The sequence below is a fragment of the Xiphophorus maculatus genome, chromosome 1 (genome assembly GCF_002775205.1).
Source record: "Xiphophorus maculatus strain JP 163 A chromosome 1, X_maculatus-5.0-male, whole genome shotgun sequence".
NCBI classification, from domain to species: domain Eukaryota; kingdom Metazoa; phylum Chordata; class Actinopteri; order Cyprinodontiformes; family Poeciliidae; genus Xiphophorus; species Xiphophorus maculatus.
The window spans coordinates 8,563,102-8,577,751 of NC_036443.1; the positions used below are offsets into that span (position 1 = coordinate 8,563,102).

General features: G+C 39.2%; 1 protein-coding gene across 4 annotated transcripts in view; it reads right to left on the reverse strand.

Moving 5' to 3' along the window:
* The window catches only part of soga1 (suppressor of glucose, autophagy associated 1), a 91,095-nt gene extending 81,010 nt beyond the window's left edge, over positions 1-10,085 (reverse strand). For all 4 annotated transcript variants that reach the window (XM_023331631.1, XM_023331617.1, XM_023331622.1 and 1 more), the window contains exons 1-3: positions 8,822-10,085; positions 1,184-1,285; positions 48-170 (exon numbers count right to left, since the gene is read on the reverse strand). In XM_023331631.1, the coding sequence (XP_023187399.1) occupies positions 48-170; positions 1,184-1,285; positions 8,822-9,772 (1,176 nt within the window). In that variant the 5' untranslated portion in view covers positions 9,773-10,085. The remainder of the gene's footprint in view (positions 1-47; positions 171-1,183; positions 1,286-8,821) is intronic.
* Between the last annotated feature and the right edge of the window lie 4,565 nt (positions 10,086-14,650).

The window sequence follows — 14,650 nt, forward strand, 5'->3', positions numbered from 1 at the left end:
TGCGTGCGGCAACTGTTATACAAAATGTTGCTGATTTTAACACTTACTTTTACGTCTTGCTCCAACGTCCTTATCAATTCTCCATCCACCTGGCCCGTTTGGGCTACGCGCAGAGAGCGCCGCTCTGCCTTTCTCAGTCGGTACTGCAGGATGCGGCAGGTTTTGTTTGCCTAAAGGGAGAAAGACATGACGTCACATGTCTTGTGTCTAAACCTTCCTTGTTCCTGCTGCAGTCAATGCCACACATGACCAGAAAACACTTAGAACAAAGTAGCATTTAATTTGTTTGGAATGGATTAAAATGTAAGAATTGAAACACAAAACAAAGGTAATAGCTACAAGATGTGCAACTAGTAAAAATAGCAGCGGAGAGGGACTAATGGTTAAGAATGTGGCCTGAGTCCTGAGATCATAAAGCCAATGCAGAGTTTAACATAAGCCAGTGAAAGCATTGTGAAGGTACTGTAGGCAAAACAAGGCAATTAATTTGCATAGCACATTTTCAGTAGCAGGGCAATTCAAACATTTTTAGAAGGAAAATATACCAAAAAGCAAAAAAAAAAAAAAAAAGCAATGACATTGCAGTAGCAAAGTAAGGGAAAGTGATGGCAGGTTGAGAAACACAAGACAATTTATCATGTTTCAGATTTTTGGGGTTTTTTTTTATCAAAAGCAGCTCCAAACAAATGAACTTTTAGCCTTTTTTAAAAAGAAATAATTTTTCTAGCAGTTTTGTCCAGATTTTCTTGAACCCTGAGTCTAGACTATAAAAGTGCCTGTTGTAAACTAAATAAAAATCAGTGGACATTCTGATAGCCGTCTATAATAGGGCTCAGCAGATGCATGTTTTTAATAAACAATAGTTATCAATGCCACCTCTTGCATTTGGCCACGAGAAAGTTGCCAAACAAATTCCTCTAGCTAACATTGCAAGACTTAAGGAAGAAATGTGGGACTATTACGTGCAAGAACACTCTGGTGCAATTACGGCAGATGTTTAAGTATTGCAAAATTAAAGGCTCACATTGCTTTGAAGGGAAGCCTGGAGATCATTTTGCTAATCTAACCTAGGACTGGTCTTGCCTAAAAGCATCAAAAGCAGATGACTGATAAACCTTTTCTTGCTTGCCTGCTTTGAAACACTTTCCTATGTTAACCAAGATAGGCTCTGGCTTGTTCTTACCTGCTCCAGTTGTTGGCGCAGTTCCTGCAGCTGGTAAACATCATCCTCCATGTACATGTCCCTCATTTCCAGCATCTCAGACCTCAGCTCCTCCATCTCATCCTGGAAACGGTTCAAAAAAGGGAGGAGTTAAGAAAGTAATGCATGTTTTCATTAGAATTCCAGTCATATTCTGAAAACGGCATATTTCATGGTAATTTACTCCCCAAGAGTGGACCACAGTTAAAAGGTGAAAACATTATATAGACATAAAGGGAATCCTTCAACATTTATGGAGAGCTATTGAAGCCTCTTATCCCCATGGTGAGGCAATCATCTGAAAATATGATCCCATTGAGCTTGTTATCAACATAATCTCTTTGGTCAGCTCGTTGTCGGTCACTTCATCTTCTCTTCATCAGTCTAATAACTGCCTAATAATTACCTAATAATTACAGACTCGACTGTCTGCTACAGCAACTGAAAGGGTCATCAGAAGACAGAATTACGTAAACAAATGTTATTGCAAGATGTTCTCACACATTTTAAGAATAGGCATATCACCGGGGAGCTCAAAACTTCTAACTTCACTCTTTAGGTTGGATGCTGATTCTGCTTTGTTGTCTTTCTATCTGGGTGTTTTACTTCCTATGAAAGGTCTGAAATAAACCTATATCTGTCTATGTCTACCTATATATCTAAAGCAACAAGAATATACAGGAGCTTTCAGGACAAGAAATGTGAAACACAAAAAAAACCCTTAATTCTTGGAAACCGTAAAGAACGTGACAAAAACATTGCAAAGATATCCACTGCATATTACCTACCTCTCATTTTGAACAAATAGCAATCAATGATTCATTTCAACCTAGAAACATGAATTGCATCATCCCTCTGAATCATATTTTGGGGTGCAGCTCCTGTAGCAGTGTGGGTGTAAGTAATAAAATTATCATCCATGGGAAGAGGCTTGATGTGACAGCAGCACAGATGCAGGGTTGTGTGACACAGTAGCGTGACTCCAAGACGAGAAGCGTGTGTTTGCTGAAATCTCCGCATGTAAGCACATGTGTGAGGATGTTAGGAAACGGAAATAGGATGCAGCAGCAGCAGTAGTGGTAGTTGTAGTAGTGCTGACACAATTTTACTATAGTGAATAATGTGGGTCAGCTTCTGCAGAGCTGCTACTGTAGCAACAACAAGCTCTGGGGATGTGTCGCGATGTGTGCGTGGAATATGGAATGAGTCGAAGTGAGTTCAGCAGTAGGTAGGGTTCACATGTGTCACTGCAGCAACAAAATACTCCTATGAGCGTGGAACTACTAACGATTAAAGCTACTGCCTGTACTTTTTTTTTTTAATGAATCAAGTCTCAACGATAATATAGTTTGTGGCCAATAGGATAGCGTTTCACGGTCAGCTTTCTATTGGTTTTGATTTTTATCTGTGAACTTCACCTTCGCTAAAACAAGATGACCTCTGATGACATCACATAAGGCACAACTGAATATGCCTTGAGCATATTCACTTATTCATTCCTTGCTGTGTTTCTTCCCCTTTGATCACATTTTCAATCCAATCCCTTGTTCAAAGGTACTTACTTATATTTAGTACAGCAGCAGTTAAGCTTATCAGCTATATTTGGGAGCAACGAATGTATTTCAGAAACATTTGGCAAAAACAAAAGGGAAGAGGACCAAGATAGACTGGAACTCAAATGCTTTCTAATGTATGCTAAAAAAATAAATAAAATTGGTTAAAAGTTGCTTCTCTACAACAGTTAAATGGTCTGAGCTGATCAGATCGATTCTTCCGCCTCTTGTGATGTCGTCGACCAAAGTGTAAACAAAACAGAAATAGCTCCTTTTATCCCCAACTATTACAGTTTTTAAAGAGGCTTGAATTTATGAAATCCTACAGTTCATCACTTCATCACTGCGCCATTTTTATTGTTAATGTGTATATTTTTAATGGACAATAAAACACCACAGGGTAGTGTCTGGGATTATAATGCAGCACAGTGTCTTGTAAGCATCCCGGTGTTGATGAAACTAACATTGACTTCAGCAGGAAGCAATTTTTTCTCCAAGGAGCACAAGTACAAATGTGCAATCCAAGGAGCAGAGGGTCGATTCCAGAAGGAAAGAGGGTGGAATTGTAGGAAATGGGAAAAAAAAGAATAAAAATGAGAGGAGAAACGAGATAAAAGAAGAAGAAACAGAGAAATATGTGCATTTAACAGGGCCAGTGCACCAAAGTAAGGACAGATCTCCAAAGATGGAGATTAAAAAAACATAGCTGAAGAGAAATTTGGAAGTGGGTAAAAAAATCCCTCTCTATGCTTGCGGACTAATTGTACATAAAGATGATGAAACATGACGGAGAGGAGGGGAGAACGTGAGGACATGAGACCAGGGAATCACAAGTTATCCTGGCAAGAGACAGAGAGAGAGATTGCTCCACTGACCTGCTTTTCACAGCTAACTGAGAAAGAAAAGGGAAGATAGTCTCTGTCATGTGAGCACACAGCCAGTCAGGAGAAAAAAATTAACCAATCAGCTGTCATGTTTAAGAGTCAAGACACTTTAATATTTGAAATCATGCTGTAATGTTAGCAAAACCCAGTTCAAGTCCAAAGACCAAAATCAAACAGATACTGTCTGTGGCAAGAATTGATCATTGTCATTTTTGCATGCTGGTTTTTTTAATCTGCTGGTGGAAAAAAAATCCCCAAAACACTTGAAGTTGCAACTGGAGCATATAAGGTGAATGACTCAGAAAAGTTGAATACAAATGCACACCACACTTTTCTGATTTTTTTGTTGTCTTTTTTTCCTTCCTCATTCAAATTATTTACATTTTGTTGGAAATATCACATAAATTCCCTCTAAATACTTTGCGGTTTGGTGCTGTAACATGACAAAATGTGACAAAAGCAAGGAATGTGAAAGCTTGAGCAAGGCTCTGCGTATTTTGAGTTAAAAGTTGACGTTTTCTTCTTTTCCGTAACATTCTCAGGTTGCAAGAGTATCATTCAGATTTCTTGATATGACGAATGATTCAGTGTCCTGTTAAAAGTATTTGCGACAAGTGATACATGATTTAAAAATGAGGAAGGCAGAAACCATTTGTCGCATGACAGCTTAGACAACTCCTTGCTACTGTACACACACAATTTATTTTCTCCTGTATGAATGCATGCAAGTTCTTTATGCTGCTTGCAATGGCAAACTAAAATGCAAGAAATGGCAAAACGTCAATGTAATACTAAGAAAAGTGAAATGTATATTTGGTGCTAATTTTCAGATTATAAACTAACTTTTTATGTCATTGAATATTCATTCTCTAATACTAACCTAAAGAGTTTTATTAGATTTAAATTATAAATAAAATTGTTTAAAAACATTAGTAAAGGGTTTCTTTTTTATTTACATTCTAATGTGTCTGTGTAACACAGAAGGCTGCAGCAGGAGAGCTGCTAGCTTAGCTTACTACAAAATGCAACATAGCCAAAAATAAAAAAACCTTTCTAGGTTTTTTGTTGAGGTGGGAAAATATGTGGAGCAGCATTTATTAAACTCCCCTTTCTGTCCTGTTTGCTTAGTAGCTGTAGTGGACAAGGAGGTATTTTCTTTAAACAGAGCCAGCCTGCCTGATATGTGCTCTGTTTAGCTAGCGTTTATCCGCTGTAGTGTTGAGTTAACCTGTCACAAATTCAGATGTCAGGTTAAAAACCAAGATTTTCTAATCACATACTTATCAAGCTTTAGGTAATATACTGGTAACAGATTTGCGCAATGAAGTGATAAGTTTAGAATTATGTTCAATGACTCAAGAAACCAAGAAATTGCTCTTTTATGCACTTTGCTGTTCAAACAACAACCTTTGGAGCTAAAATAATTTATGACATTTACCCAAAGTCTTTGGGTCAATTTGTACCCTCATCTTTACCCTTGTGCTGCAGCTTCACCACCGCCTACATCCATTTCTCTACCAACCTGCTCAAACTATTAGACATCACTGTATTTTTATTTGAAGTTAAGTTTTTTTCTGATTTAATAAATAAAACTATATAATTATTTATACTGACAAACATAACATGCTTCAATCTTTCACATTGTTTGCATGATCCATTTGTGAATACATGGGTTGTCTCTGGGTCCCCTGGCTTCTTCCAGCAAGTCAAGAACTTTAACTGTTAGATCAACTGGCCATGTGAAATATGACAGGCTGGCATAGAAAAAATAAAAATAAGGGTCATCAACATGGCTTATGCAGCTTATTCCTGTTATATTTTAGTTTTTTTCCCAAAAGACATATTTATCCAAAGTAGACAATAAGAATATTTGAGAATATCCATGTAAATCATGTCACAACAAGTACAAAAAAATCCTACCTACCAGGAAGTTAAAATAAAAGCTCTCAGTGTCAAACGATGTAGTGGTGCAATCACACTAATCCAGAGCTGTTTCCTGTCTGTACAAAGAAACTGATGCTCATCTTGCATCTGAAACTGTAGTCACAGGACAGACATTCCTCAAAAATTAAGTCAAGGCTGGGAAAAATACTTTTCAAATCAGAGGGATAGCTATGAGTAGCAAAGACATACTTATACAGTAACACTCGTACAGCCCAGAAAGGTTTCTCTTTAACTTCAAGCGGAAGGAAAAACACTTGAAAAGAGTAGAAACAGAGCCAAATGTGGAGAAACAATGAAACTGTTGTTTGCCTGCCACACACACTGCATTGAGTGTGTTCTGAATGGCAAGAGGTTGTAAAGTGTGTATAGCAAGTAGTATTTTTAACACGCCGTAGACGTAAAGATTTTTAAGTTGACTGCTGTTTATAGGCTAATTGCCAATAGTGAAAGATAGGCAGCACTGCAAGCTCAGGCAGTAATACAGAGGCAAACAATGACAATGAACATCAAATGAGGCTTTAAGGAAAGAAGGTAGTCACAAATAAGATTTAGAATAAGGATTTAGCTCCAGTCTGTTAATCTGATGCTTAAACAGTATGTTGTTTAGATCTTTGCAGGTGTTCCTCACAGCTGCAACGACAGATTAACTTCACTGCAGGCCCTCCCAGGAGTGTGTGCTGTGGTCTAAAGAGGTAGCTCTGAATCACGTTGGCCTATATTCAGTCTGCAGTCTGCCAGAGAAAAACGGCACTCAGAGGACGCAAAGAGTGGCTTTAAGTAAGAGAGAAACGCATGAGTGTCATTATGCTTCAGTGTTTCACTTGCACAAATAAAAATTGCAAAGAAATGTCTGTTAGAAGTTAGGTAGTCTGTCCATTACCACATTCAGAAAATAGGTATCATTTTACTATTATAGCAATGGGTGTTTTTTTCTAACTTTAACACTAAGACAAGATGAATGTCTTAAGAATTTACTTAACACCTATGCATTGCTAATTAATTTTCAAATATTTGTCCAGCACAAAGAGAGACACTGGAGAAACATCTCTTCATATGTTGACGAAATCAGCTAAAATCATGATGTAGTGTTATTCTGAAAATGGTCAATTATCTACTCACTTTTCACGGAGGGCTGACTAGATCTTCCTGAAACCTGGTTTGAAGTCAAAATGAAGCTTCAAAAAAATATATATATATAAATAACACACTCCCTTTAGAACTAGCTGGGCATAAAGAACCAGAAGCACACAGAGGCAAGTGTTCCTAATCAGTCAACGCTTCCAATCAATCTCTGACAATTACTGGCTTGTCTGGTCAGACGTTGCGAGAGCTTCGGGACATGCTCCCTAATTGATCTTTCCCTTAAACAGTCAATCTCAAGGTAGGCTTGACCAGTAGATTTAATTGTATTGCTTTTCACTGCTGTCTACAGGCAATCTGTGAGATCTGAAACAGTTTTTTTTGGGGAGGGGGGGGTTACTGATAAGATTGTCAGGTTAGTTCTACTCTAACAATTTCACTTAATATGCTGGATGTCACTCTTCAGCAGTACAGTGTTTGTGTAAAATGGATCAGTTAAATACAGGTTTCCCAAAGAGATGTGCCCGAAAGATGGACTATTGGCACTAAACTGTATTGTTTACTGCAAGCCCAAATACTTTAGGCTGTTTTTCCAAGGCTATTATGTCTAAGGTTGCTAATATGTAAATGAATACAAATCACAATCAAACTTTTCAACCTGCACAAGCTGCCATTCAAATTACTTTCGGGTCCATCAGACCAAAGCATTTTGTTCAAAGATAGACATTTTCAGAGTTTCTCATAGGCGCCAATAGTGCACCGATTTAAGCAGCTGTCTTTTTTCTAAAGAGAAGGAAAAATGTTTCAGCTTTTCTCATCAGCAACTCAAAGCAATTTTTGTGTTCTCAGAGAGAGAGAGAGAAAATCCCAAATGTAAATGACAGAAAATCCTGTAATACAAGAACAAACCACCTTCTTGTATCTCTTCCTATAATTGGTTTGTTCTGTGTTTAGTGCCTCATTCTGAACAGAAGGTCTGTTGTTATTTGTCAGTGCAAACAGTCAAAGACACTTGGCTTTAAGGGCCTCTGATTTGCAGAGAGACTGCAGAACGCCTCCTGGGCAGGTTCAGATATCAAAATATGAATCAATGAAGCTCGGGTAAAAAGCAAACTCCCGTGCTGAATGGGAGGCTTACTGTTGGGTTCGATTCATCCTGAAAGTCAAAGCTCAGATCTGGTTTGGATCGTGTCACATGCTGTAGCTGCAATTTAGAAAGCAAAACAAAAGGCATGCTTTTTTGTTTTGTTGCCATTAGCAGCTATTCAATCTGCTAAAACTACCCTCCCCCCTCCTCGTTTTGATGTGTTCAAGTGCATGCATGCCACTGGATAAATGAGATACAAACTCTCATAACGGACAATAGCTCCAAAGTCCATTATGTTTTACACATGTCAGTCATATTGGACATTGAATATCCAACTATTTTCTGGCCAGCACGATGTATGTATGTATGTATGTATGTATGTATGTATGTATGTATGTATGTATGTATGTATGTATGTATGTATGTATGTATGTATGTATGTATGTATGTATGTATGGATGGATGGATGGATGGATGGATGGATGGATGGATGGATGGATGGGTGGATTAATTTGGTCTACTTTGGGCCTACACAGTCATTGCAAAAAAAGAGGGGAGCTTTGAGAACAGAGGAAGGTAATTGAGTGGCACCAAAATTTGACAAGCTATATTAGGTTAAGCTGCTGTTGTTTCCATCTAAACCAGTGTAAACACCCTTATGTATATTATGAAATATGGCCATCACCAACAACAAATGTCTTTCAATGAAGCAGCATCTGCAAACATAAGATGCAACTATTCAAATTGTTTACATTCCTTCCACTTTAAGAGGTGGAAAGCATATCTGTTTGGTCTTTTGTTAACGTCTAGTCACAACGATCCTTCACAGATCATGCGCAGAGAGGGGCGGGGGTTCCCAAAACAATCTTCACATGGGGGAAAAAATCAGAGCGAACCAAAGAATTGTCAGCAGCTTAAAGTGCGCTGCATGCAATGAAAAACAGCTAAACTTACTGAGTTATTAATTGTAAAATGACACGACTTTTAATATTTATGTCTTACAGTGATGTGTGTTAATACGGTCCGTGCATTTAAGGGAACCACAGAAAAACAGAAAATGAATGTTCCTTACTTTGAGGTAATCATTTTCAGATCTCAGCTCTTCTATTTCCCTGAGGTACTCCTCATGCAAGCCATCGGTAAATTCCTCCGTGAGGTCTGAGAACGCCAGGGATGTGCTGGCAGGCACCCTGCTGTCAAACGAGGTGGCCGAGCGCTCCTCGCCCGGGGAAATGCTATCCTCCCCGGTCTCCACGCTCAGAAAGAGCCGATCCTTTTCATCTTTCTCCGCGGTGGAGCAGGTGTTCCTGGCGGCTGCTCGCTGACCAGCTCTGCTCCCGAGCGGCTTCTCTCCTTCTGCGCCGCGGCTGCTCCTCGACTCGGTGTCGCTGCTCCCAGCATCCGCCGAGAGTTTGTTTTCCTCGGAGGCGCAGTCCGAAAGCTCGGAGCTGCTGTCTGTCGGGGAGAGCTTCCCCGCGGCGCACCCAGAGTCTTTGGATAGGTCGTCGGACCCTGTGCTGGCGTCCGACACCTTCCTCCGGCCGCTGTTGCTTTTTGCCGCTTTGGACGCCGAAGTCTTGGACAGCAGCGAAGACTTTCCCACCGTTTTCCCGCCGCCCCTCTCGGCTTTACCGTCCTTTCCAGCGAGGCTGCCCACAGGGCTGCGCCTGGAAATGCGGCTGCCCAGATGGATAGCTCCGGGCTTGACGCTCAGGGTTGTGCTCCCGATCCCTCCGCGGATCTTTGTGAGCGACCAACCGGGCACGTCCTTCGGTCTCGCCGGAGACGGTGCCCGGTTTATCTTCTTCTTCTCACCCGTGCGGGCGGGCTGTGCCGCCGTTTCAGCCCCGGGGTGCTGCTGCGGCTGACCGGGCGCCGAGTGCTGCCCCTGGCCGCCGTCCGAGCTCTCCGTCCCGCCTCCGCTTTCCATCTTCTGCCGGAGATGAAGTCTCCGTTCCTTTGGCGAGGCGAAGGAGAGGTGAGTCGGAGAGTTATGGACATCAACCTCCTTTGTTTTTGTCATTCATTCCGTTTAGGACGACACAGTGAAAAGCTGAAATGAACCACCTCCTGTATGCCGACTTGGGGAGGCAGAAGTTGAATAAACAACCGCAGAGCAACACAAAAGGGAGACCAGTCCTCCTCCTACAATGAGAGCTTGCAGAGCAACAGGACGAAGCGGAAGAAGACGAGCCTGAAAGCTGCAAGAATGCAAAACAAAAGCCCCAGTTTGTGAAGCAGATTTTCAAACTGCTCCGTTTTGTTGTTGTCCTCTCATTTCTTTAGGATTTCTTTGCGCGGATAGCACAAACCAACCGGTTCCTGCTCAGAGCAACTGTGTCTGAGAAGAGGGAAGCAATGTGGTGGCTATGGTCACTATCTCTCTCCCCCTATCCCCGCCCAGATAATGGGATGCATTGAAAGACGAGGCGAGTCGCATTTCTGATGCTCTGTCGCCACCGTTGTGAGAACACACAAAGCCGAAAACAATTTAAAAAAATAAATTAAATCCATGCGTATTTTGGAAAACGAGACATTCAAATGCATTTAGCTACATATTTACACCCCCCAAAAAAATCCCAGCAAAAATTCTTATCCTTTGGCACAGATTGGGTATTTGAAGGATGTAATAAAAGAGATTAACACAGTAAACAGAAAAGGTCAAAATCATTTTTGCAACACATTGTTGTTGTCTGTCAAGATAAGACAAACTTGAGAACCGCTGATTCTGACTGTTTTTAATAAATGCATATCAAACATCTTTAAAAGTCACATCTTCTAAAGATAATAAATACACAGTTAAAGTCTTTAACTTAACATGGTAGTGTTCAGATACAAAGTGGAGAAAGATTTTAAGATTTCTCTAAAGCTAAAAATCTTTAAAAAAAAAAGAAAAAAAAGAAAAGAAAAATAACTTCAATATATATTTTTGGTACATTTATCTTATTTCTTCCACATACTGATGCAGATTCTCACTCAGGAGCCCATAAATCGAGGACAAATAGACTTTTCTTTTATCTTGAAGGAGTTTCAACTCTCATTCTAAAGGCGTCTTCAGTTCTGACCATGTTAGGACGTTATGGGCTTATGAGTTGAGGTCAGAACAATCACATTTATGAGGCCACTGAGGTCACAAATGGGACAATTAGGGCATGTGAGTCACTGTCCTCACACTGTTCACAGCTCAGCGTAACTTCCAGCCATGTTTTGAAGTTGAAGAATTCCTTTGGATGAACGGAGAAGAAGCACATTTTCACTTCTACTCGGGCACTTAGGATAATCGTTACACAGTTGAAGTTATGAACCTTTTTCCACCTTCTGTGTAAGGAAAAAATTGCATTCATTCTGCCGAAAACAGAAAACTTTCTTTACCAAGACAAAAGATTTAGGACCTCACATCACCCAGCAGTAGCCCAAACCTCATTGTGAGACCACGGGGAGGAAACTCAGTAAACCAATCAACAAATACTTCCACAATACAATCCACATATTTCACTAATTGTGGATGAAAAATACCCCGATGTGCCTCTCATTGACGTACTCTCCCAGTTACAGAGTCTAAAAGACTCCAGTTGCTTTTGGGGCATGAGAAACATTAGAAAATCGCTGCGTTTGCAAGAAATCTTCAGTGCAGTAATTGGATGGCCGTGTAGGTGGGTGAAAACATGAGCTGCATCAGCACTGTCACTGCGCTTTATCCAGCCGAAGGAGAATAAGTGATTGGCATTGTGTCACATTTTACTGCCCCATTTTTTTGGACTGTTGTGCACTTTTTTCGTAGGACTAAACCATAAAATGTACACCCTCCCCTTCCCCACTGCAGATTTATCAGGCTAAACTAGTCATTATTTGTTCTAATGTTTTGGCTGAAGTGGAAAATTACTCACTGCAAATAATGTGACTCTCATGTGCCCTATTTAAAAAAAAAAAAAAAATCTCTACGTTTTTTTTTTTTTTGCAGCACAGAACTAGAGGTCACCTACATCTTAGAAAGTCAATAAGCAGTGCCCTCTATGTATGTACTGCTTTAATCTGACTGGTTTTCCCCCCTATTTAAAGAACAGAAGTTAAAATTTGTAAAATGTGTGACCACATAAAAGCTTCTTTAGCCCCATAATGTGATACTCAGAATCCTGTTGGCCTCATTTAGATTTTTCCCAATGCAGGAAGTATTGAGTATTTTGTTGGCGTCCCTTATCATGTTATGAGTAATATTTATTTGCACGTGTCGATTAAGCAACACCAATTTGCTAGTCCAGTGTTTGTAACTTGATGGAATCATTTTGGTTCCATCTTGACTCTGGATTCACTTGAAAAGGTCATCTCCTGGTTTTGTTTCATTTGGTAAAGGCCCTTTGCTATGCTCAAAAGTGTTGTGTCGTCTGTTTAACTCAAATACATTTTTTGTTTCTTTCTTTGTGCTTAAACTACTGCTATACATTGTTTATTGGAATCGAAAAAGCATCACTGAAGAACTTTTAATCAGAACGCGACGGATGGGTTATGCTCTAATCTTTGTTTTGTGTGCATTATATATATATATATATATATATATATATATATATATATATATATATATATATATATATATACAGTAAATGATTCAGTTTAATTGGTACGGTACTACTGACAGGATTCAAACATCTACTGACATTGAAGCTGCATGCTTCCACGAAGTTAGATAATCTACAGTATCATTATTATGATGAGCTCAGTTTAATGGGCTCTATTACATAACGGGGATTTGTGTTTTATGCTGCTGGATTTTGATGTCAGACAATCACCACAGAGGGATCGTCTTGTCAAAACATATCTCTTATTTAAGCGTCTTTGAGAAAATATAATATACTATGGAATCGTGTTTTATTACATGTCTTGCAGCTTCCAGCTCAATGGAAATCAGTTAAAAAACACAAAAAACAAAACACACAAAATTGTTGATGCACAAACAATATTTTTCACAAAGAACTATAGAGATAAAACCAGCCATTTGGTAGCCCTTATCCAATTAGAGGTGGAACGTAACATACAAGTAAAAAAAATGTAATAATTGCGTAGGAGTTCAATATTTCTTGGCAGTCATTTCAGAAAGTGAAGCAGTTATTTTAAAGAGATTAATTACACAGAGAATAATATTTCTAGAATTTTTTTATTCATTTCTTTTTATTTTCAATTTTAATGATTACAACTTTCAGGTAAAGAGAACCCAAAATTCATTTCCCCAGAAAATTTGAATGTCATGGTAGACCAATCAAAAACGACTATTTTTAAATCACAAATGTCAGGATTTTGAAAACTTTCTTTAACTTAATATATACATTTATGGACTTAATACTTGTTTGGGTGTCCTCTTGCATGAATTACAGCATCAGTGTACAATGGCAGAGGTCAACTGCCTTGTTGGATTTGATATCTCTCATCTTCTTCCTGGCAACAGCCCACAGATTTTCTATGATGTTTAGGTCAGGGGAGTTTGTGGGCCAATGAAGAACAATGACACTGTGGTCATTGGTCCAGCGTTAGGTATCTTTGGCAGTGCTGACCGTGCCATGTCCTGCTGGAAAAGAAAATCAACATCTCATGCAGCTTGTAGAGGGAAGCATGAAACACTCCAGAATTTCCTGGTAGACTGTTGCATTGACTGCGGGGTCTGGACAATCAGGAAATACATGGGACTAATACCAGCAGATGGCATGGCACCCCAAACCATCACTGGATGTGGAAACTTTGAACTGGACTTCAAGCACTGTAGATTCTGTGTCTCCACTCTTTCTCCCAGACTTTGCTTTCCAAATGAAATGCAGAATCTACTTTCATCTGAAACAGTTCCTCTCTGCTGGTGCATCTTTTCCTATTCCAATCCTCCCCTCCACTCAATTTTGTGGTAATATGCTTGGACACAGAACTTTGAGAACAACCGGCTTCTTCACCAATGACCTTTTGTGGCTTACCCTCCTGGTCTTCTGTCAAGACAGATAGAATCCCATGATAGAATCACTTCCTGGCCCAGTCTGAGAGATCGTTAACAGGCTCAGGAAACCTTGCAGATGTTTTCAGTTAGTTGATTGGGGTGTGGTACCATGAGTTTCCAATAATTATCTTTTTCAACGTATTCTAATCTTCTGAGAAACTGAATCTTGGATTTTCATTATCTGTAATTTATAATATTAAATTTTCTTTTAGCTGTACCTGTGGAGAAAGAGAAAAAAGATAGGACAATCTTTTACCGCCACCTTGTGTTAAGAAGGAAGAGTTGCAGCAGAGACCACACTAGTAGTTCTAAGTGGAACAACCATAAACAAGGAAGAAAACATTTAAGTGATAAGGTAAAATTATTTGCATCGCCACAAGTTATGTAACTTTTTGCAGTAATTGTTATGCACAGTATTCAGAGGTGTATTTTTCTTACTAACAAATGTATATTGACAATAAAAGCAGAGTTGAGTTATGACATGGATTTTGATTTTGACACCACACATTACAATGTTTTACAATGTGTGATGAAGAAAAGCAAAACAAAAACATTAAACACATTTGTTCATAGTTTGATTAATTTACTGTCCCTCTTACAAAATTGCCTTCATATGTTACTGATCTCAACATTTGTCTATAATCCATTCAGGATTATCAAATATGGTTTGAACACTTTTCTGCAATCGAGAAAACAAAACACCTTAAAAATCTGAATAATAAAAAAAAAAATCAAGAACTCCAATTATGTGATGTCACCGACATTGTGGGTGTGGTACTTGCTTTTTGGAGGATATAAAAATAATTTATAGCATAGCAAAATGCCTAAAAATTCATAAACTATGTTGTTCTATAAAAAGATCAAACGTGGCTATTTTGAAATGGACGACATGGCTCACTACCCAGTGTGCACTAGCCCTGGGGAAAACCT